The following is a 23,090-nucleotide window of genomic DNA, read 5'->3' as shown; positions in this document are numbered from 1 at the left end:
CAATGGCAGCAGCTAGTTAGTTTTAATATTACTCTTATTATTCTTTCTGGGTCACAAAATAAACGTTTAACATATTTTCAGGCGAGAATGTAGCTGTGTAAACCTCAAATATCTGCTCAGTTTATCAGGACACCACATATTTTCAAAAGCGCTCCGACGTTTTCGGAGACGTCTGTTACTCACTAGCTCGATAGCGAGCCGGGGCAAGGCTCACTAGAGCCCGTGAGAACACCGGACTCCTGGCTTCAAACCCACCGCCATCTTTTGCTACTCAGGTTAAACATATATAAGTCACTTAGATAACTTAAAAATGTTATTGTTTGGCTTTTTTTTCAGTATTTTATTTGTTCCTGAGTAAATCGGTTTGGCTGAGATTAAAGTTTTTACACAGCTGAATAAACGTCAAGCAGACAGCTGATTATCAGAAGTGTGAGATGCTGGAGAATATACTATCATCTTGGCTTTATTTTTAGTTAGCACATACCGTAAACACTTAAAGCTGTAAGCTTAGGGCGACCGTGGCTCAGGGGGTTAGGGAATCGCATCTGTAACCGGAAGGTCGCCGGTTCGATCCCCGGGCTCTCTGTCCTGGTTGTTGTGTCCCTGGGCAAGACACTTTACCCTACTTGCCTACTGGTGTTGGCCAGAGGGGCCGATGGCGCGATATGGCAGCCTCGCTTCTGTCAGTCTGCCCCAGGGCAGCTGTGGCTACAACTGTAGCTTGCCTCCACCAGTGTATGAATGTGAGAGTGAATGAATAGTGGTATTGTAAAGCGCTTTGGGTGCCTTGAAAAGCGCTATATAAATGCAATCCATTATTATTATTATTATTATTATTAATGATAGTTATACAAGAGCAGATGCTGCTGGTGCAATAAGCTGTATGGATGATGATCTGATTAGTCGACTAATCGCAAAAATAATCGGTGACTAGTCGACTATCAAAATAATCGTTTGTGGCAGCCCTAACCATAACAACATATTAAAGTTTTTCAGCAGTTTAGTGGCGGCTGAGGTCTAACCTTAAATGCGATGCCACCCGCTCTACCTGCTGCTGTGGGCGCTGTGCACCTGAGCCTGTATCTGCCAATCTGCTGGCAACCTTTACTTCCCAACAGCTCCAACCTGCTATTTAGCTCACAATATGCATCACAGAGCATTCAAGAAAGGTTTAGTTTCACCTGAGCCGTGTGCAGTCAGTCAGTTGGTCACTCAGTCAGACCGAGTTTGAAAAGAAATGTCTTCAGAAATGATGTGTTACTGTGACGCCTGCTGCTGTCAGCTCTTCTTTTTCACTTTCTGTCTCAGCACCTTTTCCTTTCACTCTCTCTCCCCCCCCTCCAACCCTCTTGCTCGCTCGCGCTGACATTCACACAGAAACTGTCCGTTCAACCCTTGTGCAGCAGTGTAAAGCCCTCCCTCCCTGCTGTCTGGAGTGAGTGTTTTTACAGCAGCACGCCTCATGTTTGCCAATGAGCCACCGTAGCTAGCTACCCTGTGGTACGCCCCGGAGATGCTACAGATGTCTCGCTGACAACAGACATAAAGCGTTGCAGAAAGAGCGTGCACACGCAAGCCCGCTCTCCGAATCTTACGTGCAGGCTCAGATTGACTCCTGGCAAAATGGGACAGCCACGCAGTACTTGACACGTTAGCTTATGCAAGTGTATATGTGTGAGGTGCGTTAGCCGTGCACTGGAACAGTGAGCTTGTTATGCTGCAGCTGAGCGTTCCACCTCTGCTGTTAGATTTGCACACATTGCTCTCATCAAGTATTTCCCACCTGTTCTTTGGAGAGGATGAACAGTAAAAATCATCTGGTATCAAGTCGACGGCGTCTCACTTTTGGACCGTTCTCCACCTTCTCAGGGTGAAGGTGTGAGCGGCACCAGAGTGTGTCATCTTAAATCGTCCATTCTGGCCTCTCTCTCGCTCTCGCTCTTATTTTATTTATAAGTATCCAGAGTGTGTCATTGCCCCCCCCTCCTTGAATATGCAATGAAAGCTGTGGGGTCACTGGCGCATTTTCATAATCTGGAGTAGAGAGGCAAGTAGGGAGAGAAGGCCAAAGAGGGGAGATTGTCCTCTCTTTTTATTTCCAGGCGTTTGTTGTCCCTGCCAGAGAGGAGGTCGGAGTAAGAGAAGAAAATGGCTTCCCTTTCTGCTCGTCTGTTTTCCTCTCACATCCTTCTTCCCCTGCTTTCCCCTCTCACGCTGATAAGTCGAATACTTGTGCTGATATTGTGCACAGATGCACCAGGTTAACAGGAACAGGCGGACTGAATCTAGACAGTGGAATCTGATCCCGGCGGTATCAATAAGCTTTCTTACCATCTCGAGCATCTCGACACTAACGGCTAAAAAAACGTCTCTGCTGAGAGCGAGCGCACGATCAGGTGATCATTTTCTACGGCTTTATCACTGCAAGCAGCTCCTTTCACATTAAGCTGAGTCATTTAATCCATATTAATATAAAAATATCGACTGCAGCAGCTTTCAGAACTGTTGCATTCGCACCTGCTGATCCGATATCGATATGCGGCCTGCATAGATTCACGTTGCATTAATCCCTGCGCAGGTGCGACAGGTGTAAATGGGGTCAGCGTGCATGCGGAGACGAGCCTTTCAGCTTAAAAACACGAAGCGTCTGACAAATCAGAAGTGTGAAAAATGCAGCGATGTGAGTCTGCAGGCAGCGAGTAGCCTACAGTTAATCATCCGAACCGTAATGGTCATGAGCTGAACTCTGCTGAAATGCCCTATTTATTCATGCATGCTCCAACTTTTGTTTCATTACTGCTGCTGTTTACTTGCATAGCCAGAGGTAGCAAACGATAAAGATCTTTTAAGAGAGTGTAACCTCCACACACACACACACACACACACCTCGGACTATCTACCATCTCTAATTCTTTCATTCCCTCAGTCTCCTCTTCTCCCGTCTCTGTTTCACCATCTTTATCACATTTTCTCTGCTTCTTTTTCTCATTCTTTTTACTTTCTCTCCCCCCTCCCTCCTCGGCTTCATCCATTCTCTTCCAATCTATCTCGCGCCTCTATTGTGTCCTTCCCTGGGAGACCATGAAGGCAATAACCAGAGAGCCTTGAGAGGGTCAGTCTGCGTAACCCGTGCAGGTGTGTGTTGGCGTGCACGCGCACTTCGAGTGCAGAAATCTGAAACGTAAGCGGCCCGCGCGGCGAACCTCGGTAACGGCTGGCGACGGGTCTGAGCAGGTTTCGTACGTTCCAGGGTCAGAAAATTAACTTGAGCCACCGAAGGCTCATAAAACGTCGATGCAAATAAAAAACTGGCGGATTGAGAAAAATAGTCACACACCTGTTAGCCAATGCCACTCGCGTTCTTTGTATTCATGCTTTGCAGCGGCCTTGGATTCCACTTAAAGTCTAAGTACTAAATCAGTAATGGTATGTAGAATTGGTATTCGCCTGACTGTGGAAAGGGGTTTGGGGAAAAACAGCCTGAGATTGAAAATGAATGTGAACTGCATGATAGTCTGCCTCCTTCCTCTCTCCCATTGTTCCGTATTCTCTTTCTGCCTCCCAATGTCTTCCCGTGTCACCGTCTCTCTTCCTCCTCTCTCCTTCCTTCCCCCTCTCCCTCCAGAGGGATTTGACTCTAACTGGCCTTGGCGCCCGTAATGAAACCAAATCTATTTAAAGCCAAAAGCGATGCAAGTTTTAATTTCCTATTCCAGACTTAACCTTTTTGGCTGCGCTGCATTTTCACATCCACTTAATAACTTTTTACCCTCCACTCCCCCTCCTTCATTCTCCCCATCACTCTCACTCTCTGTGGCTTCCTCTCCTCCATCACCCCCCTTCAATTCTCCTCTTCCCACCTCCCCAACAACCCTCAACCCCCCATTGCTCTCAATGGCGAGGCACAGGCTGCCTCTTCAAGGGCAATATCTGTCAAATGATTCCCCTGTGAAATTAAGACAGAGGCCATGAGAGAGAAACGGGGGGGGGGGGGGGGAGCGGGGACGCTGTGAGTGTGTGTGTGTGTGTGTGGGCGGAGGAGGAGGAGGAGGAGGGGGGTTATATAGTCAGGTGGAAGCTTTCTTCTCCTTTCTCCTCTCGTCCAACTGAATCTTATCTGACAGCAAAAAATGAAAGCAGTTTAAAGATGGACCTGGCAGCGAGTCCCTTTGTTGCATTAAAAAAGTAACGACGTGGGGAAGAAAACCTCAGGAGGGAGACACGAGCACATTTCTGCTGTTCACTGACTGCAGACTCACGCTGTGTGAAGATGCATTTCTTTATGATGTGCAGAGCTATGTTTGTACAAATGAAATCATCTTAAGTGATTTACTATAAGCGTCGCATAATCCCTGAAACACACACGCTCACACACAGATAATAAAATGTTGGATGCATGCTGCAAGCATCTGCCAGCTCCAAGTGTGTCTGAGAGTGTTTTAGGAACGTTGCAATGGCGTCGTGAACCATCAAACATCCATAAACCCATCAGAGATGGCGCTCGTGTTCATGGGAAAGGATCACATTGTGACTTTTGTTGTTGCTAATAACCGAGCGCGTCAGCAGAGCCGATCGCCTCGTGAAGCAGTCAGTAATGTTGCCTGATCCTGAACGCACCCCTCCTCTGCTCTCCTGAATCTGATCACATGCTCGTCTGTGCTCGCAGCGAGCGCGGCGCCATCTCCTGTCGAGCTCCGACGTTGCACCCGGGAAACAATGGTTGAAAACTCGCCTCGCTGTTTTCTTCTTCTCCCCTCACCTGCTTTGCATTTATGCGCATAATAAATTGCTTACATCTAATTATTCAATATCTCAATTATCAGAGCTGATAGCCTCACGGTGCACCTCCAGAGCTTAAATTTACAGCCCTATTCTGCAAATGTCTAAAATGAAATTAACTTTTTACAAGGTGTCATCTGTGGCTTTTAAGTAGTGAAATTGAAGCCCCCCCCCCCCCCCCCCCACACACACACACACACACACACACACACACCTCGTAATGAGAAGCCATTATTAGGCCGTGATTGGAGCCAGGGCGCTGATATTAAAAGTGGCAGGAGAGGCAATATCGCCGCAGTTTCTAATACCCTCGTAGATATGTCATATATTTTAAGACAGCTGCTCCGCTATTTATAATTAATAGCAATTTAGTCCCAGCAAAAATTGGAAGACAGCTAACAGAAGGATCTCGTTCCATTAAGTGCAGATTCAGAATCAATGTCAAAGTGACACTGTGCAGTTTTTGAGTGGGTGGTCCAGACTCCACGGAGCTTATATAAATACCACAAAGCCCATATGGTGCTCAGTGCGTTTCGCACAGAGGACCGTTTCCCTTTGATTCGGTGTAAAAATAAGTGCAGTACAAACAAAAGAGGAATGAAGTTGGCCTCTAAAGACACATGAATAAAAATAATCTGTCTTTATTCTCCTGCCTCACAGTCATAAATCACTCCTTCCCAAACGACAGTCTTACACACGGCACATCGCTGTGGCAAATGGCTCTATCTTATAATAGCGACGTAGCACATGGCAATATTATCTGCTGCCGAGTATTGTAGTGCATGTGTCTGAGCGCCGTGCCCCGGAGCGCTAGCCAGATTACACTGGCCCAGCGACAGTCTTATAATAAGACTCGCCCATTAAATCATATCAGCACTGCTTTTTATAGGCCAACACCTCAGCGACGACACTATGAAACTGTCTATCATGCCGAAACGTGTGTGTCAGAATGTGTGCGTGCGTGTGTGAGCAGCCAGTCTGGAGGAGACGCGTGTGTGTTTTACCAAACGTTGCTGGCTTCTGAGCTGCTCGCCGCAGCATCTGACAGCGTTTCATCTTCTCCCTTTATTAGATCAGCCTCGCGCCGCTGTCACCTCTGCTTTCCCCGCGCTTACATCACACGCGCGCTCACGCCCTCGCGCGCACGCAGCCGGGCGGCCATTGGCTCGTCGGCTCCGTGAGGACGTTCTGGTTGGCTGGCCGGTGTCTGTTCCGGGTAGAGCGCGAGCATCTGGGATGGCTTTCCGTCTCCGACCAGAGTGCGAATATGCAACCTGGGAGCTCGACTCGTATGAATTGTAAATAGGAATCAGTGTGGTGCCGGCGTATTTATAGATTGTGTATTATTTCGCAGGTCAGTCCGGCCTCCCGCGTCCTTATCACCGGCGCCGCTTCATGTTGGAAATGTTGGAACAGTGAACCAATCACTGACGAGCTTTTTGCTTTCTACTCTGAGACAAAGACTAAAACAAGTATGCAGCACAAGCACGATGCTATCTGCACAAAAATGTTTTGTGTTTCTAAAAATCCAATTATTGCAGATGTCCTGAGGGCCTGCTGTGTGAATTTACCAATTTGTCAAATGAGTTCAAATGAAAATATTAAATTAAAAATGACAACTTTGGCATACTTCTAAGATTAAGAGCGTCCTTTAGGGCGGGCTCTGTGGGTTCTTGGCAAAATTGAGCACTAAAAACAAATAAAGCCAGAGCGGTTAATTTCCAGAGTTGCCCTCGTTCGACCTTTTTTCAGGAAAAAGTGAGATTAGCAGATTGAAGCACGTGGCGCGCCGCTCTCGCCGCGGCCTCGCCGTCGTCTCCTGTCTAAGCAGAGCTGTCATGTCACGTTTGTCGTTCCTGATGGATGACGTCGGTCGATGTCTAACAGGGAAGAGTTCAAGAAACAATCCTGCAGAAGACGCAGCAGCTCGGATTCTTTTGGACAAAGCAGATTGACGTGTTTTTGTTCCTCTCACTTTACCCGCTGCCTTCTGAGGGACGGCTTTCTGTACGGTTGCATGTTTGACGTGGCGGCGCAACACTGAAGTTAATTCAGAGGGTGCGTCTGTACGCTCTTTTGTCTCTGACAGCTTTGTGATTTCTTTCCATATCCTCAAATTTTTGATTTGCTTGTGTTGTCACTTTTCGTTCCGTTTCTCCGTGTCTGTGTTTGTCGTGTCTTTTAAACGTAGAGCCACAGCGCTGAGCGTGCTCTTTAAAATTGTCTGTACCTGTTAAGATGCTGCTTAAATCAAATATTAATATCGATCAGCCTTTGAAGATGAAAAAAAAAAAATCAGTTGATTATATGTTTGCAGATTCTGGCCAAAAAAAAAACCCTCCAAGTGATCCACACTGTGGGATTTAATTGAAATGCATAATTGCATTGTGATTCATGCTAATGCAGCAGTGCAGATATGTACAAGCCCACACTGCAAATATCTAAGCAACAATCACCTGATAGACAGGCAGAGACACAAACGCAGAAGCTGGCACATCAATCCTGACGGCGGAGCATGCCGCACATACAAAACAATACAGGATGCAGGCAGAGACGGACAGGAAGGGCTGCTGACAGGCACAGACGCATGCAAACACACACAGCATCCCAAGGCCTCGCCGCATCTCGGTTAATCCAAGCCGTCAGTCGGTGCTCGGGGGGGGGCGGGATGCTGTCTTTTGATTGTAATTGCAAAAACCGGAGGCAGACGAGGGAGAGCCGCAGATGTCGATAGGCAGGTGGAGGGACGAAGGGATGGATTCCTCCTGCCTACCCACAATCCCCCGCTCAGCACGCCGTGTGACTTTGTGTCAGCAGTTTGTCTCGTGCATAGCTAATGACGGCTCGAGTCTGCCGCCGCCGCTCTCGTTCGATCTCTGTCTCTCCATCCTCCGGTCTTCAGCCGAATCCCCGACAAATGAGATTTTGCCCGAGGTAGATGGGAAGGCGGTATGCGCGGCGAGGCCTCGTTCTGCCCGCCTGTCTGTTTGTTAAGAAATCTCACAAGCCGTATAGCACCCAGAGGTTTCTCTGCTTCTCAACCATCCCTTTTCTTCCCGGCCCGTTTTTCTTTAGCCTCCTCTCCCTTAATTCTTTCTCCCTCTTCCTGCTGTCTGGCTTCTAATTTGAGTCGGAGGCCAGAATAACTCACAGCTGTTTTAATGAAGAAACGGGGGAAAAGGGAGGGGAAGGAAAAAAGAAGGAGATTGGGGAGGAGGCGTAGAGGGCGAGGACGGACTGAGCAGCGCGAAATTGGATGGAGAGAAAAAAGCAAAGATGGAGAGGCTTTGGAATGAAAAAAACGACGGCTTCTCCAATTAAGGAGAAGTTTTTTTGTTTTGTTTTGTTTCTTTGGTCATGGACAGTCAGTCACACTTGCTTTTGTTGAGCATGTGATGAATTACACCCCTCCACTCCTTCTCCCCGCGCCTTTGTTGTGGTGCAGCTCCAGCCGTTTGGACCTCCTGCAATATTTGCGCTGTGAATTCTCCATGCCTGTTTACCAACCGGGCTTCTTTTGAACTGGCATAGAGAAATGGCTTTTTGAAAAGTCTCTTTGATGGTGAGCCCAATTTGTTTTCACCGCTAAAAAGTTTGTTTGAACGCTCTGAAATGTGGGCTGACGAGGAGGGCCTGTCCCGAGAGGGCCGCTGTCTGTCTGTCTGTCTGCCGTAATAACCTCATATGACTTGATCGACCTGAGAATCCTCCTTTATTCCTCTGTCAGCAGCCAAAGTGAGCGGCGGTCATTTAGAAAGCTCCTCGTGAGGATGCACGGATACTACAACAGGAAAGATGGAGTCATCCGCCTGCGTGCGGACGTAACGACAAACGGCCACAAACTCGTGAACGCAGACTCACAAACATTCACTCAAATGATCAAACTCAATTTATACTTTTAGCACAATTATTTTTATATTTTGTTTTGCTCTTTCCAAATGACAGATTTATGCAGATGTGTGCATAATTAATGAGACGATACATTTACATATTTAAACGTCCCACAAAAGTTTAAATATTCAAATAATTCTCTTAATTTTTGTGGCGACAATTTTCACCTGCTCGGTCTCCTTATGAATATGGAGACAGTGTAGAAACCACATAAGAGATCAAACGTGTGCCCTCAGGACCTCGCTTTACTTTATTTTTCATTCTCATAATGAGCAAAAGTAAAACTGTGTATACATTTTTGATTTTTGAAGTTTTTGGGGTCAGTTTCAGTTAGAAATAAGCTCTGTGAACAAATCATGGATGTACGTTCCTCAATCTGAGCTGCAGAATAATCCCAGCTGAAGGTCAAACAGAGCAAATATTGTTCCTCAGAATAATCAGTGGTTGCTGTGATTTTCTGCCTTGATGCTGCAGCAAATGATGAATTTACAGCACAGAAATTCTTAGTGTGCACAGATCACGATAAGACATGTCTCCAAATTCCACCGTTCCCATTATTGATCGGCAGCTCGGGCTGATAGATTTCCGAGGCAGACGCGCCGACAGGCGGAACGTCCAATGGGGGAAGAGTTTAGCCATGCACCAATCAAGCCAGACTCTTAAACCAGATCCCCCTCCCTCGCCCCTGTTTCGATCAGAGTCATTTTGACAGTGATGCAGCGCAGGGCTGGCTGGCTGGCAGGAAATGCCACAGATCCCCCGAGAGTAGAGGAATGGTGGATTAAACAGAAAAAGACACCCCCTTAAAAAAGAGAGAGCGAGCGAAAAGGAAATCGATGTTTCCTCCTCCTGTGGACGGCGTGGACGCTGCCACTCTTGTGTTTTCTGTGGTCTCTTCACAAACGTCTTTTTTGTCTCTGTTTGAACTGCTTTGTCTCACAGATCGTCTGCTCTGCCCCGTCTGTGGAGGTTAAATTGCACCAAATCATCACCGCCGTCATTCCCCGCACTGTCCCTCTCCATCCCCTCCCCCCAGGCTCCAACTTCCTGTCTTTATTTCTTGCAACTTCTATCAAGGAGAAGTGTTTCATCTCTCCAAAGCAGCAGTAGACCTGAAAAGCCACAGAGGCGGCGCTGGCTAGCATTGAACTGGATTGGGTAGAGTAAACACAAAGGCACGGGGTAAAAGAAAGCAGCTGGGGAAACGCAAAGGATGGAGCTGCAGACGGCAACTAACCTTGCCTGGGTTTCTCTGATGTTCTTTTGCACGTGCACGCACACTCTGCACACGCACACACACACACACTCTGCACCCATTACTGTCAACCCCTCGTTCTCCCTCTCTCTCTCCAGTCATCCTTTTGTTTGTCATGTTCAGAGGACAGCACCAAAGCATCTGAGGAAAGGGAGGTTACAGTGTATTAAAGGAAACGTTGTTTGACAAAAATGGTCATTCCCCTTTCAGCAGGAAATACACAGGCGATGAAGCTGCTGCACTTCAAAGCTGCCCAGAAAACTTCCATGAAACGACTCTGTCTGCATCTAAAGGGGACAGGCGAGGGATTTTCCTCCCAGTGTCTCAGCGGTCTTTCTCACAATGTTCTGGGCTGGTCCTTGTTCTGCTTTGTTGCCATATAAAAGGAAAAGGGTGTGAATTTAAAAGCTTTCACTGAAGACTCACAGGCAGGCAGAAACATGTCGCTCCGCGTTACCTTGGGCAGATCCGTGCACCGAATCGCTGGCACGGAAATAAAACATATTACTGACGTCAGCGATCGCGAAGCGTCGAATCCCGCTTGGACGCCAGCAGAGCTTTGATGTAGAAATGACATCTGGAACGAAACCTGTGTTTTGATGCTATTAAAGTTCCTTACTGGCCCATTTTGATGAAAGATATCGCTTAGAAATAATGTGGCCGAGTCTGAGAGACCGAGGCAGCTGCTACGTGCAAATTAGCGAAGAGCGAGGACGAGAGCATTACAGGGAGAAGTTGGGCTCGTTGTTTGGACGTGTTAGTTTGAAGTGAAGAGTCTGCAGTCGGGTGGACTGTCTCCCCGACACACACACACACACACCCAACCTCTCCCCCCTCACTCCTCCAATGGCCCTGTCGGTGTGCCAGGGCGGGTGATTACCGACGCTCTCCCCCAATTATGGGCTGATTATTCCGCCGCGCTCTAATTGACTGGGGAGATATGCAAATGGCTGTCATTTGGGATGATAAAGGATGCGGGTGCTGGATGCCCCCTGCATTATTTAGCCTCGGCTGTACGCAGCGTGAAGGATGTGGCGTGCGCTTTAATTGCTGAGGAGAGAGAGGTTAAGCTGAACGAGCAGTTGAATTAGAAATGAGGAATTTGGGCCCCTTTATTTATTTCTTTATTTCACTCCTCTCCTTCCATCTCTCTCTCTCTCACACACACACACACATGCACACTGTGTGTCATGCGTTGTTTTTCAGTTCTCTCTTGGGTGAGTGGAGAGGTGAGGAGGGGGAGGGTGGATGGCAGGATGTCATGCTGGAATGCCATAAATAAAAACATTAGCAGAACCAATACGTGCAGAACAAATAGGGTGTGTGTGTGTGTGTGTGTGTGTGTGTGTGTGTGTGTGTGCGTGGTCGGCTTGTGCACTAAGAACTAAAGTGTGAAGAACCTTTGCGGACTAATGAAAAAAACTTTCAGCAGCTCTGACAGTGAGCGGGCTCGGCCGCCGTTAAACCGCCGCAGCATACCGATGACCAAGCGTGGCGTGAAAGGTGTCGGTGTTTGCGGCGTCTTCCACTTTGTACCTGAGCAAAGATGGCCGGCCTCTGTGTGCATTTAGCCACTTAAAGGATGATGTCGCTCGTTCGAATCGCTTTCCTGTCATTACGCCCGGTGCTGGGAACCGTGGGGGGGCGTTAAGTGAATACGACCCAGTGGCTAAGCACTTCTAGCTGCCACAGCTTGGCATATTATCAGGGGAATCGGAATGAAACTCAACACTAATCCCTCTGGTTTGGAGACAAGCGGTGCTAGATTTGGAGCGTCTTTAACAGCTTAGGGGTAATAGGGCCTCAAATGTCCCTTTCAAAGTGGCCCTCCCCGTATCTCCACAGTATGAGAAGCTTAAGAGCCGGGCAGTTATCACTCAGCGAGCCCCCATCCTATCTTACGACAAGCAGTAATTGTTAATTCGGTGAAATCGATGTCAGCGTCGACCCCCAGCCCGGCGACTCTGCTGGTATCCTGTATCGGGCGTCCGCACGACTCTTTGACCCCTTAACTCCAGGACCGCTCTGAGGTTTTCATCCCGGCGCCGGTGCTGAAAAACAAAGAGAGCTTTCGTTCGCTCTTATCAAGATGCAGCGGTATCATCAAGAGATTGTCGAGGCTTTGTGAAGTGTGCGGGAGCAGGAGTGAAAAGAAAAGCACAATTTCTTTTTAGTGCTGCTGTGGCTCTCCTCTGCACAACTTTGGGAAGCCTTGAACGGTTTGTTCTTAGGCGTCTTTTGTTCCGGATAACAAAAACAGACAGAGAGCAAAGGGACTGTCTTTAACAATGTAGACTTCCAAATAGTGCAGGCTGCTCTTTAAACCACAAAATAGTTCCTCTGTATTCACAAATTGTGGTTCAAACTAGTGTTTTGCTCAATAATACAGGCCTGTGTCCTGTGAACAACGTGCAGAGTTGCTTCTGCATATATTTACATTAGAGCCGGGAATCATCGCTCCACCTTACAAATGCAGCATTATGACTGCTTAGAAAACCTAATTACGCCTAAAACAGCTCCACAGCATGCTGCCCAGCAGGCCAGGTGTGCAGAGAAACACCTGTACACCTGTAAATGTTTGTGCATCAATCTTACCATCACATCCTCACTGACTTTAAGTGTCCTGATCGTTGACTGTATAGAAAAGATGAACTGCCAGCAGGAAAAGTTGTTGGAATAATAATTCTTGTGTAATTTGTGATCTCGACGAACGATGAAGGCGCAGCCTCGGTCACAGATTACAGTAGGAGTGAAATACATGACAAAGTAGGATTTAAGCGACTCGGTGTTTCCAAATCAGATCGGCTCGCCTGTGACATCTGGTTGGTTTTACTGAACCGGGAGCTTAGGGCTAAAATGCACTACTGGAATCCACAGAGCTGATTCATGCACGATTCTTGGCATAAAACCATTCAAGCCACAGCTGGGAGATCAAAGAAACAAAGAAACTCAGGTCACTATCCTGATAAAACCTCCGTGCAAACCAACATGGAGGACTTTATGCAGAGTATCCTAATGTGCTTTAGCATAACACCCTAAATACCGTGCTGTGGTCTGACTGTTGCCAAGTCATGGTCAGTGGACAAATGAAAGGCGCCGTGGCGGTCCAGGGCAGGCGTAAATGACTGGCAGTTTGAAACTCGAGGCGCTCGAGACTCATCCTCGAAGCTCGTGGCACCAGGCAGAGGTCTGTGGGCTGGCACGCTAACATATTTCACTGCCTGCTGGGTGCTAGCCTAAAGCCCACATGGGTTTTTGGCAAGCCTGAAGCATGGCAAACATCTCTGCAAAGAGTTCCCCCGAGTGTATTTGGAGTCTCCGTGTCTGCCTCTCGTCCTCACAGAAGGTTTTACTTTGATACCCTCGGGAAGTGGCAGAGACTCTTCACAAACTCTTATCTTCACAAACACGCACATAAATACATCAGCACACCCACGTGCACGTATCCTGCACAGGCTTGTTTGCACAGTCCTGCGTGAACGAAAGAAAAATATTAAAACGGTGGCACGATGTATGATAATGCGCAGCTAGCGAGTGTCTAAATAATCTTCATTTCTATCAATTCTCATCATCGTCACCAATTACCATCATCGCCGCAGCCTCGGTACACATTCCAGCTGATTGACATCAGAGAGGGAAATTATGGAGTGGGTGTTATGTTAAATCTTCCTCCACAAAGTGTCTCTCTTCTTCTCATTTCTCTTCTTATTTCTGTGCTTAATAGCACTTATTGAAGGGTATTACGGTTTGGTGCTCTACATGGGGCATCGCATTAAAACCCTCTTTCAAACACACACGAGCGCAGACATTCAGCAGTCCATTTGGATTCATTTGCATGGCATTTCATTTGGATTTTGCCTCAATCTACGGTTTGGGGAGAGGATAAAAAAGCATCTTTGTGTAATAGCGTTTCCTCTTCGTCTCCAGTGCACCATAAAGATAGAAAGTACTGCGGCCGGAGCCGATAAACGAGCGCGGCGCTGCCGTGAGAAGACCTGTCCCTCAGGCCTGCAAACGATAACTATTGGAGTTAATTACAGTTTACATCATCGTATTTACCCAGAGAAGAGAAACGGAGAATAAAACCGGCCTCCGAGCCCACCGAGGTGTTATTTCAGTGCACGCTGCAGCACGGCGAAGCCGAGCGCGCATTTTTTCAAGGTTTAACATCATAATGGATTTCACTCTTGACCTGTGAAAGCGGGTCCTGTATGGATGTATAGTCACACCGGTAAAAAACATCAGCGCTGTAATGAAATGCACACTGAAAAGAATTCAAGGTAATGTTCACATTTCACATTGAAATGATACTCCCGGGTTTGCGCGCACGCTGAAAAAGGTTTGATCGGTTCTCTTTAGTCTTTTACACGTCTGTGAAGAGAGATGTTCACGGCACAAAAGTCCGCTGAAAGAACTGAGGGACCAAATAGGAAGTATTCCCACAGCCTCCCCCAGTGCAGTGAAGGGCTTTCGATCTGTGGTGCCAACAGCATTAAGAAGTGACATTTAAATAATTCAAAAACATCATTTCCAGAAACAGAGTCCCCGTGAACACTGCTGACAGCTGTTCTCTGATTATCTATAGTAATAGGAAGCCTGTTTCAAGAGATGTTGCTGCTGAATTTTTAAAAATGTAATCCTTCATTTGTGCAGATATTTCACAACCTGTGTGCCCAGAGACTCTCGCAGCGAGATCAAATATTTATGTGTAGTAATTTGACGGAGCTGACCGCTAACGACGACGAGTCCGTATTGGACCAAAGGAAAATATTAGGAGCCGTGTTCTTATATTTGGTGCCGAGTTATAAAAGTCCATATGAGGGAGGTTGTTTTCGAAGGCTCGGTTGCTGTGTTTGAGTGTGTTTCAGGCTCGGGTTAGCTGGAGAGCCAGCTGGTGGAGAGCCCTGAGCCATGCTGCACCTCTGACTGGGGCAGACAGAAAAAACAGGCTTTATGTGTAGACGGGAAAGAGAGGAGAGAGGCTAGTTTCTTCACTGCTCTGTTTTCCTGTAGCCCACAGGAAGCTGCAGCCATTGGCTCCTCCCTGTCTAGACAGACAAGCACATTTACACACACACACACACACTCGGTGCCTTCCTCCATAGCAACTTTGATTAATTCCCAGTGTGTGGTGAGAGGAGACAACATCAGCACCATGGTCAGGGGAAAAGGCCTGCAGTCTGCTGGATGTGACAGCTCCCTGCTTCACACTGATGCCTTATCCCCTCCCAGGGTGTGTGTGCGAGTGTGTGAGAGTGAGAGCAGGTCAATAGTATGAGTGAGGAATGGGGGAGTGTGTATGTGTGTGTGTGCGCGTTGCCTCATCTGTCCCCTCGGCCGCATCAGTGCTCAAGCATGTCTTGCTGTGACAGCCCGGCAGCCTGTGTTCCTGTCACGCACACACAAACAGAGGAGCGCTAAACGAGAGCGCAGGCAGGCACCGACACCAGCGAGGTGAAGGGTCATGAGCGACTGCCTCTCCAATGTTGTGTGAAATGTGTAGATGGCGGTCTCGGCCCATTATGTGTGCGTATATGCGACCGCATTTACGCGAGCGTGCGTGCGTGTGTGTGTGTCTCGAGGCCGGGCGGGGGGGCATCTCAAAGTAACTGGTTATTATCACCTCAATATTTTTCTTATTATGACAATTACATGCTCCAGGAGCGAATTAAGCGATACAGGACGCCAAGCGGGAGTGGTTGACAGCTATTTGGAGACTCAATGCACAGAGCAATTTGCAGCCCTGAGCCAAACAAATTGGATTTGGGCCACTTTGGATTGGGGCCCCAGATTGTTGGGCGTTTGGATCCCCCGACCGCGTGCCTGCCTGGCTAGTTAACTCGCTGGCTGCCTTTGATTCTTTGCACATGCCAGTTAGCCAGGTAGCACGCAGCCCTGTGAACGCTGACGGTGAGGACGTCGATTAAAGCGTCCCTTAAAATGCGCGTTTCTATAGTAAAGCGCACCCGGCTTTTTGGGCTGCATAGTGCTTCTTCCTTTTTGGTCTCGGGCCACACAGCTGTGCTCAAGTGTGTGTATAATCCAAATGAGCCTAACAGTCTTTAAACGAATTACTGGTACGCATTTTCCCACCCCGAAACTGCCACTGGAAAAGCTGGCAACAGCTCCCAATTAGGTGAAATGCAATTATTCCCATCCATTCACACAATTAGCCTGTGGGTTAACAACATAGCTGTACGACCGACTAGCTCTCAGTGTTTTGGAAAAGCCATCACCATGGTTACATCAACTCTCACGGTAACCCCTCCGTGTCAAACGGCATGGACCCGAGGCAGCCGGTCAGCCAAAAAATAACACTCGGTCCCATTGGCGGAGGCGGCGCGTTACATCACTGCGCTCAGAACACTGGCTGACGTGATTGGCCGGGACACAGAGTGGTACCATGGGCGAGGAAAAGAAAAGGGAAGGAGAGAGAGCATGAGAGAGGAAAGCAAGTGCCCCGTGTGCTCAGTTGAGCGGGGGTAGATAATGCCAGGCGACAGACTGGCAGGCTGGCAGAGCGGGTGGGCACTCGCAGCAGCATGATGGAAAACAAAGGCTTTGTGTGTCAGCGCCGAGATCGCATTAACCAAAACAAGCAGCCGTGGACAGACTGCCACACTGACTTGGTTGTCAGTTCCACAGGCTAAGCCACGCTTGATGGATGGAGAGAGATGGGGGACGCCTGTCTCGGTTTTTGAGATTTTACACGCTGGTAGAGGAAGGAGAAAAAAGTCGTTTCGCTGTGACACAAAGAGCCTCTGCTGCAGATAAACTCCAAGCACGCGTGCTGGTTTCAGTCCACGTTTCTCGAGTTCGCTCTGACATATGTAGAAAAACAAGCTTCGTGCTTTCTTTAAGTGAACACAATCTGAAAATACGTGTGCAAATGAGCTGATGACTAGCCTAGGAGAAAGTGCCGTTTCAACACCTTGTGTTAAATTTTCCACAGTCAACATGTCAGCACATCTTAACCATCGCCAGTGTCAGTAGGAAGGCTGTAAAACTTTCCTAACAACTTCCAAAACGGTGCGTGCTGGTGTGAAAAACAGCAAACCCCTAAAAATCATCGAGTGGCTCGACTGGAACCGCCGAACCATTTTCACATGATTTGAAGCCACTTTAAGTAGAATGGACCACATTACAGCAAACATGTCAGATATGACAGCCTCTCTGCTCGTAGGCATAGATCTGGGTTTATTCACCGTCTGTGTGCGGTGACAGGCGTGGCTGTGCACGCAGGGCTCAGGTGGTTCACGAGTACATTGGTCAACAGGCCGGGCGCTGCAGGTAGGATCAGCTGGCGTACACCCTTCCCCTTCTCCGAGCAGGCACCAGCCAGAAAACCGAGGTCATTCAGGTGACTTCCCCCACAGATATCTACAGCTGGGACAGAGCCGGCGTCCTCCGAGTGTGTGTGGCAGCCATCACATTCCATCACAGCTCATCACTTCACATCACATCCGGTCTTCTCTCTACTTCCTTCTCTCCCGGTCTGCTGTCCTTCCCGCTTCCTGCACACCTTTGTGTTGTCAGGATCCTGTCAGCGATATTCCCGGGGATTCCCTGGAATTGTTTTGGGGGGGTATCTGCTAAGTGCACACACACACACACACTCGCTCTACTCACCACAGGGAATGCAAACTGTAATATGAACTCACCCTTGGTCTGAACCAAAGCCCATTACAATTCATTTTCACCGCAGCAGCCGGTGTAGCGGTTTCTTCTGTGGGATTTTTTTCTCTGCCGTGTTAACCGCCGTCGTTAAGACTGCAGTGACTTTTTCTCAGGGATAAAGTAGCTCCCAGAAAAGCCACCAGCTCTTGTTCGTGCACACGCAAACTAAACCTTTAATCTTTTAACCTCTGCCACCTTATGAAATCCTGTGAAATATGTTGCATTGTTAACTTTTTGTTGTAAAGGAGGATTTCGCAGCACAGTTGTGCGTTTCTGACACGCAGGTGGAAACTTTTGCGCTTGCTGAAGCTTACATTTACATTTGCCACCTGCTGCACGTCAGCTCTCATCAAATGCTCGAGCGAGCTTTGTAAATACTCACTGGAAGTCTTTTCTTCTGTTCCAGGATCTTTCCGGCTCCATCGACGACCTCCCCACCGGGGAGGCTGGCCTGGGCTCGGCCATTGGCGCCGGGGGCTCCTCCAGCAGCAGCAGCAGTAGCCAAGGGGAGCAGGGAAGCACCGGTAACCAGGGACAGTCCCCCTTCTCCCCTCACGCCTCCCCCCACCTCCCCAGCCAGAGGAGCGGGCCCTCTCCATCCCCTGTCGGCTCTCCGGCCGGCTCCACTCAGTCCCAGCAGTCCCGCTCGGGCTCGGGCCCCATCTCACCTGCCAGCGGACCCTCTGCCAACACCTCTGCACCAGGTAGGGTTCCCATTAGAGCAGAAAGTACGCGCATCCGTACTTTGATAATCTAATCTCGTCTTGATGAAATGTGCAACTTGAGTTGATAATTGTATTAGTTTAATCACTGCAAACAAACAAAACTGTCACTGACAGGATTTGCAGCTGAAAGCAGATGCTACGCCGCGTTTTACATCTTGTACCTCCGTCTTGGATTCCCTGGGAAATTTCCTAAAATTGCTTTACAGCTTAAAGGGAAATTGCTTTGTGCCACCAAACGAGGCTGTTGTTGGAAAGCAAATTAAAAAAAACTGTCAAAACACGACCCGGGCCATGCGCACTTTGACAGCTGATGAAGACGAGCAGCTGTGACATCACTGATTGGGGCGTGGCTAGGATCGTGTTTAGATGTTTCCGTTTGAGTTTTTTCTGTGCAGCATCTTTACAGCAGCTCCGTCACTGCACTTGTTGCTTCTTGGAGAAAATCCCAGTCATCACGCCCACCTCTCTGCTTGACCTTTACATTGATGCTGCTGTTTTCATTTGTTTTTAAATAGGATTTTAAAAAGGTCATGTAGAAAACTGACCCCGAAGCGGAACCGCGATTTCACAAATAACAGCGTGCCATTTGGAGGTGAGGATAAAGCTTTCGCATCAAAAACTTGAACCTAATCAGCGTCTTCGTTTAAGATGGTTATCAGGTGTTTGAAGAGCAGTTTCACCCCTTTCTTTCTCAGAGTGGCGCCGATAACCCGTCGCATAAATCTGCCAACATCTTTGTTTAATAGCATCTCTTTCTTCCCCTCGTCTCCAACTCGGCATGTAATCCATCCAGATCAATTTTCATTCTGCCGGGTAGAAGTCGGGATGAAGCTGCAGCAGAAGACTAAATAATATCAATCCCACACGTCTAGACTTTGATATCTCGGGCCCATTTGAACTCATAATTCACAGTGCTGAGGAATATTATGGCACAGGAATATGTCCTGTTCATTTCCTGCACAGTTTTTGTCCTAGCACACTAGACATTTGTTAAGTCTTTGATCACAGCGTTGTAGAAACGCGTCCCTACATGGCGGGGGAATTTTAATCACGTCCGTCTTCCTTCCACCTGTGGATCCGACATCCACGTCCGGGCGATATTTCCCATCCACTCGGAGCCTTAATGAATTGAGAGCGACTGGTAGTGGAGGACCTCCCATCTGATTTGTAGCCTTATCTGAGATATGGCAGGCTAAACTAGGCACCAACAGGATTATCAGACAATGCACGGTGTGCCTGTCTGTCTCCCGAGGCCATAGTGGAGCACATAACCATTTAGATAAACACAGAGTGTGGATTTGATTTGCCTGGAACAGGCGCGCGAGCGTGCGCGCGAGCGTGCGCGCGGCCTCGCTGTCATTCCGCCTCCTCTCCTCACAGCTGAGCGGCTGACCGGCACATCGGCATGTCTCGGACCCGTCAGTCACTCTGACGAGGCGGGGCGAAATGTCTTGAGCGAGATCCCGCCGCCACCTCCTCCTCCCCCTGCTGTTCCCCTCACAGCCGCTTACCGGAGTGATTGACGCTAATGAAAAACTGGGACAGTGGTTTTCCAGGCGCGCGTGCCAAGAATCATGACGAGAATCCGGAGTGAAGCGGCAAAGATAGGAAGCGAAACCGATCGCTGGGACGTGATTAATAAGAAAATATTCAAAAATATTCCCTGTGCCAAATAAATGGCGATAAAGCGTGGAGCAGTGAGCAACATCTGGCGTGTTTTAGAGGCTGTACTACAATCAGTTCGGATTAGATCAAGGAGCAGCCAGCCTCGCAGAGACACGGGAGAACTAATGTGGTTAGCACACATCTGATTACCAACGCCCGGTTTTCTAACACTTTGTCACAAGTTGGGACGTTTTAGCGAACGTTGTCTCTTTATTTCGGAGCAAGTCGGCGAGGAGAGATGGGAGCGCTGTTCCCAGAGTGTTGCTCCGGTGCCATCAAATCGTGCTCTTTAATATTCAAAGTAGTGCCCTTTAAAAAACAACAAAACACAAGCATTAATAAACGCTTTAATTAGTGTGAAAAACCTGTCTGCAGTAGTTTCAGCTCCACTCAAGAAGTCACAACACAACATGACTTGTTGCTCTGCTCCATTCTGCTCCATTAGGGCCGCTGTCAGCGGAAACATCGCAGCCGCTTATAAATTGCATCCCTCGGCTGACGTCAGTGTGCGCTGCTGGCATTGATGGTTTCGTCCTATTAAATTATTTACAGGCGTGCTGTATATGTCAGCACATTGTGTCATGATGCTAGGTGGACGTAGCTACCCTGACATCACACGAGAGAACTTTGGTCGTCACATCTGAAACTGCAGGAAGGAGGACTTAGGGACTCAGCTGATAGTTCCTACTGATCAGCTGATGGTCAGCTGATGCACATCCTCAGCTCCGTCTATCATGACCCTGCTCTCTGCTGTGTGACGTCCCAACACAATCAAATACAGATTACTGCAGACAGAATGAGATCAGCTCTCTTTCTGACTGAAATTAACGACATGTTGCAGCGAGTAAGGCGTAAAAGCAGCCAAACAGCTGGACTTGTGCTGACGCCAGCTGCTGGCCATTAGGAAGAATGCAGGTCTGGAATACACTCATCTTTCTACGTGGTCTATATAGTGTGTGCAGTTATTCACAAAAATATAAAAAAGTAGGTTCAAGTGTGCGTGCGCGCATGCACACATGCATGTGCGTGTGCCCCGTGTTTATTTGTCACCTGTCGGCCCCACTCGGTGGACTGATGCGACACGTCACATGGATGAGCACACACGTTACCCCTGACAACGGTCGGAGGAGAGCAACTTCATTATGTCATCCTTTCACCTGGCTGCCAAACACACACACCAGCAGAATAACACTGGAGTGAGCGCGCACAGCTGCACATAAGAACACGAATACCTATAAAAACTTGATTTCATGGTTTGACTTTACATATATTGTTGAACACATAAATCACCTCTGTATATACGCTCGCTCGGATGACTGACGGTGTCATCTGCACACGCGTGTGTGTGTGAGAGAAAATAAGAAGGAGTCGGGGTGAAAAGAGGTGGAGACTGACAGATTGCCAGCCTATCATACACCCATACACTTGCACAAATCTATCTTGTCGAAGCTCCGCAGCACGCCTGTGATTCCCTCGTCTCCTCGCTTCTCCTGTTCTTTGTCCTCTCTCTCCCTCTCTCCCTCTCGCTGTCTCTCCATGAAGCAAATCCAATACACTGTAACATTATCCGGGCCTCGCCTTGCTATTTGGATTCTCTCCCGGAGCCAAAAAGGCACACACAGGGATAAATTGATTTTCCTGTTGCGCTAGATTTGTGACAGTCAAGCAGAAATCACATTGCTCAACCGCCAACCTCCACCTCCTCTTCCTCTACCTTGTATGCACACACACACACACACACACACACACACATCTCCTTGCTCCCAGTGTCTCAGAAGCAATTCAGAGCATCTTCAGAATATTTTTCTCCCTATATGAGACTTTGGGGACGAGGCGGGCAGACATTTTTCTCTCATCCGGATGGATGGTGTGGCGGAATGGGAACGCCAGTGTTAAAGCTTCCAAAGCTGACTCTTAGCTATGGGAAGGAGAGCCGAGTTCATCCAGTAGAAGAGCAGAGTTTTTAAAAAGCTCGCTGACTAGTCTCTATGTTAATAAAACCCCAGCAGCCCCAGAATCCATCAGACATGCTGCATCGTTTATGTGCATGTTTAAAGCTCTAAAAACTTGCATTTGCTGCAGATTTCGAGTTGTGGGTAACGCAGCGGCTGCTTTTAGGCTTGTGTGCATGCACAGGTTGGTGTGACAGGTTGTCTCCAGGTTGGCAGCCTGTCAGTGTGGCGTCACTTCCTGTCAGGATGAGGCTGACTGTCGTGTTTCCCAAACAACGAGCTGAAGACATGTTCATTACCAGACTGCATCTGATACATATCAAACTTCACACAAACACAGCCCCGATTCCTCTTTGCTTTCCTTTGGTGTGCAGACAGTGAGTGAAGGGAAGGGAACATTTCTTCAATCACCACATATGCAAACAATACACTGTTCTTCTGCCTTTGGACCTGATTGGAAGGAGACTGTAAAAATCATGTGTGTACACCAGGGGTCCCCAATCCCAGTCCACGAGGGCCGGTGTCCCTGCAGGTGTTAGATGTTCCTTGATCCAACACAGCGGATTTACATGGATAAATTACCTCCTCAACATGTCTTCAGTTCTCCAGAGGCCTGATGATGAACTAATCATGTGATTCAGGTGTGTTGACCCAGGGTGAGATCTAAAACCTGCAGGGACACCGGCCCTCGTGGACTGGGATTGGGGACCCCTGGTGTACAACCTCAATTCCAAAAAAGCTGCAACACTATAAAATGCAAAATCCCCAGGATGCATTAAAGTGCAAAAATGAACTATATTAAGAAAATATGAATTTGATGGCAACAGCATGTCTGTAAAGGTCTGCAGCTTCCTACAGTCTGTGACAGAGGAGAGCAGCTGCTGCACTTTAACAGAGGAATGTTGTCCCATTGTCTGATGTGGGATTCGAGCTGCTCAGGCTTCCTGGATCTTCTTTGTCTGGTTTTGGTTTCACGATGCTGCAGATGTTCTGGAGGTTTAGCATCGTCCTGCTGAAATATGAAGGGCCTCCCTGAAAGATGTCTGGATGAAGCAGATGTTGCTCTAAAATCTGTATCTACCTTTTAGCACTGATGGAGCATTTCCAGATGTGTCAGAGATGCAGCTGTTACCTTGGAGTTGGGGA

The 23,090-nt window shown here is 48.2% G+C and overlaps 1 protein-coding gene across 10 annotated transcripts in view; it reads left to right on the top strand.

Annotated features, from left to right (window-relative positions):
* Window positions 1-23,090, top strand: part of LOC113012405 (AT-rich interactive domain-containing protein 1B-like) — a 191,386-nt gene that overhangs the window by 122,443 nt on the left and 45,853 nt on the right. For all 10 annotated transcript variants that reach the window (XM_026152589.1, XM_026152591.1, XM_026152590.1 and 7 more), the window contains one exon: window positions 18,009-18,306. In XM_026152589.1, the coding sequence (XP_026008374.1) occupies window positions 18,009-18,306 (298 nt within the window). The remainder of the gene's footprint in view (window positions 1-18,008; window positions 18,307-23,090) is intronic.

The sequence above is a fragment of the Astatotilapia calliptera genome, chromosome 19 (assembly GCF_900246225.1).
Source record: "Astatotilapia calliptera chromosome 19, fAstCal1.2, whole genome shotgun sequence".
Lineage (NCBI taxonomy): Eukaryota > Metazoa > Chordata > Actinopteri > Cichliformes > Cichlidae > Astatotilapia > Astatotilapia calliptera.
This window is presented reverse-complemented; position numbering and strand designations above follow the sequence as displayed.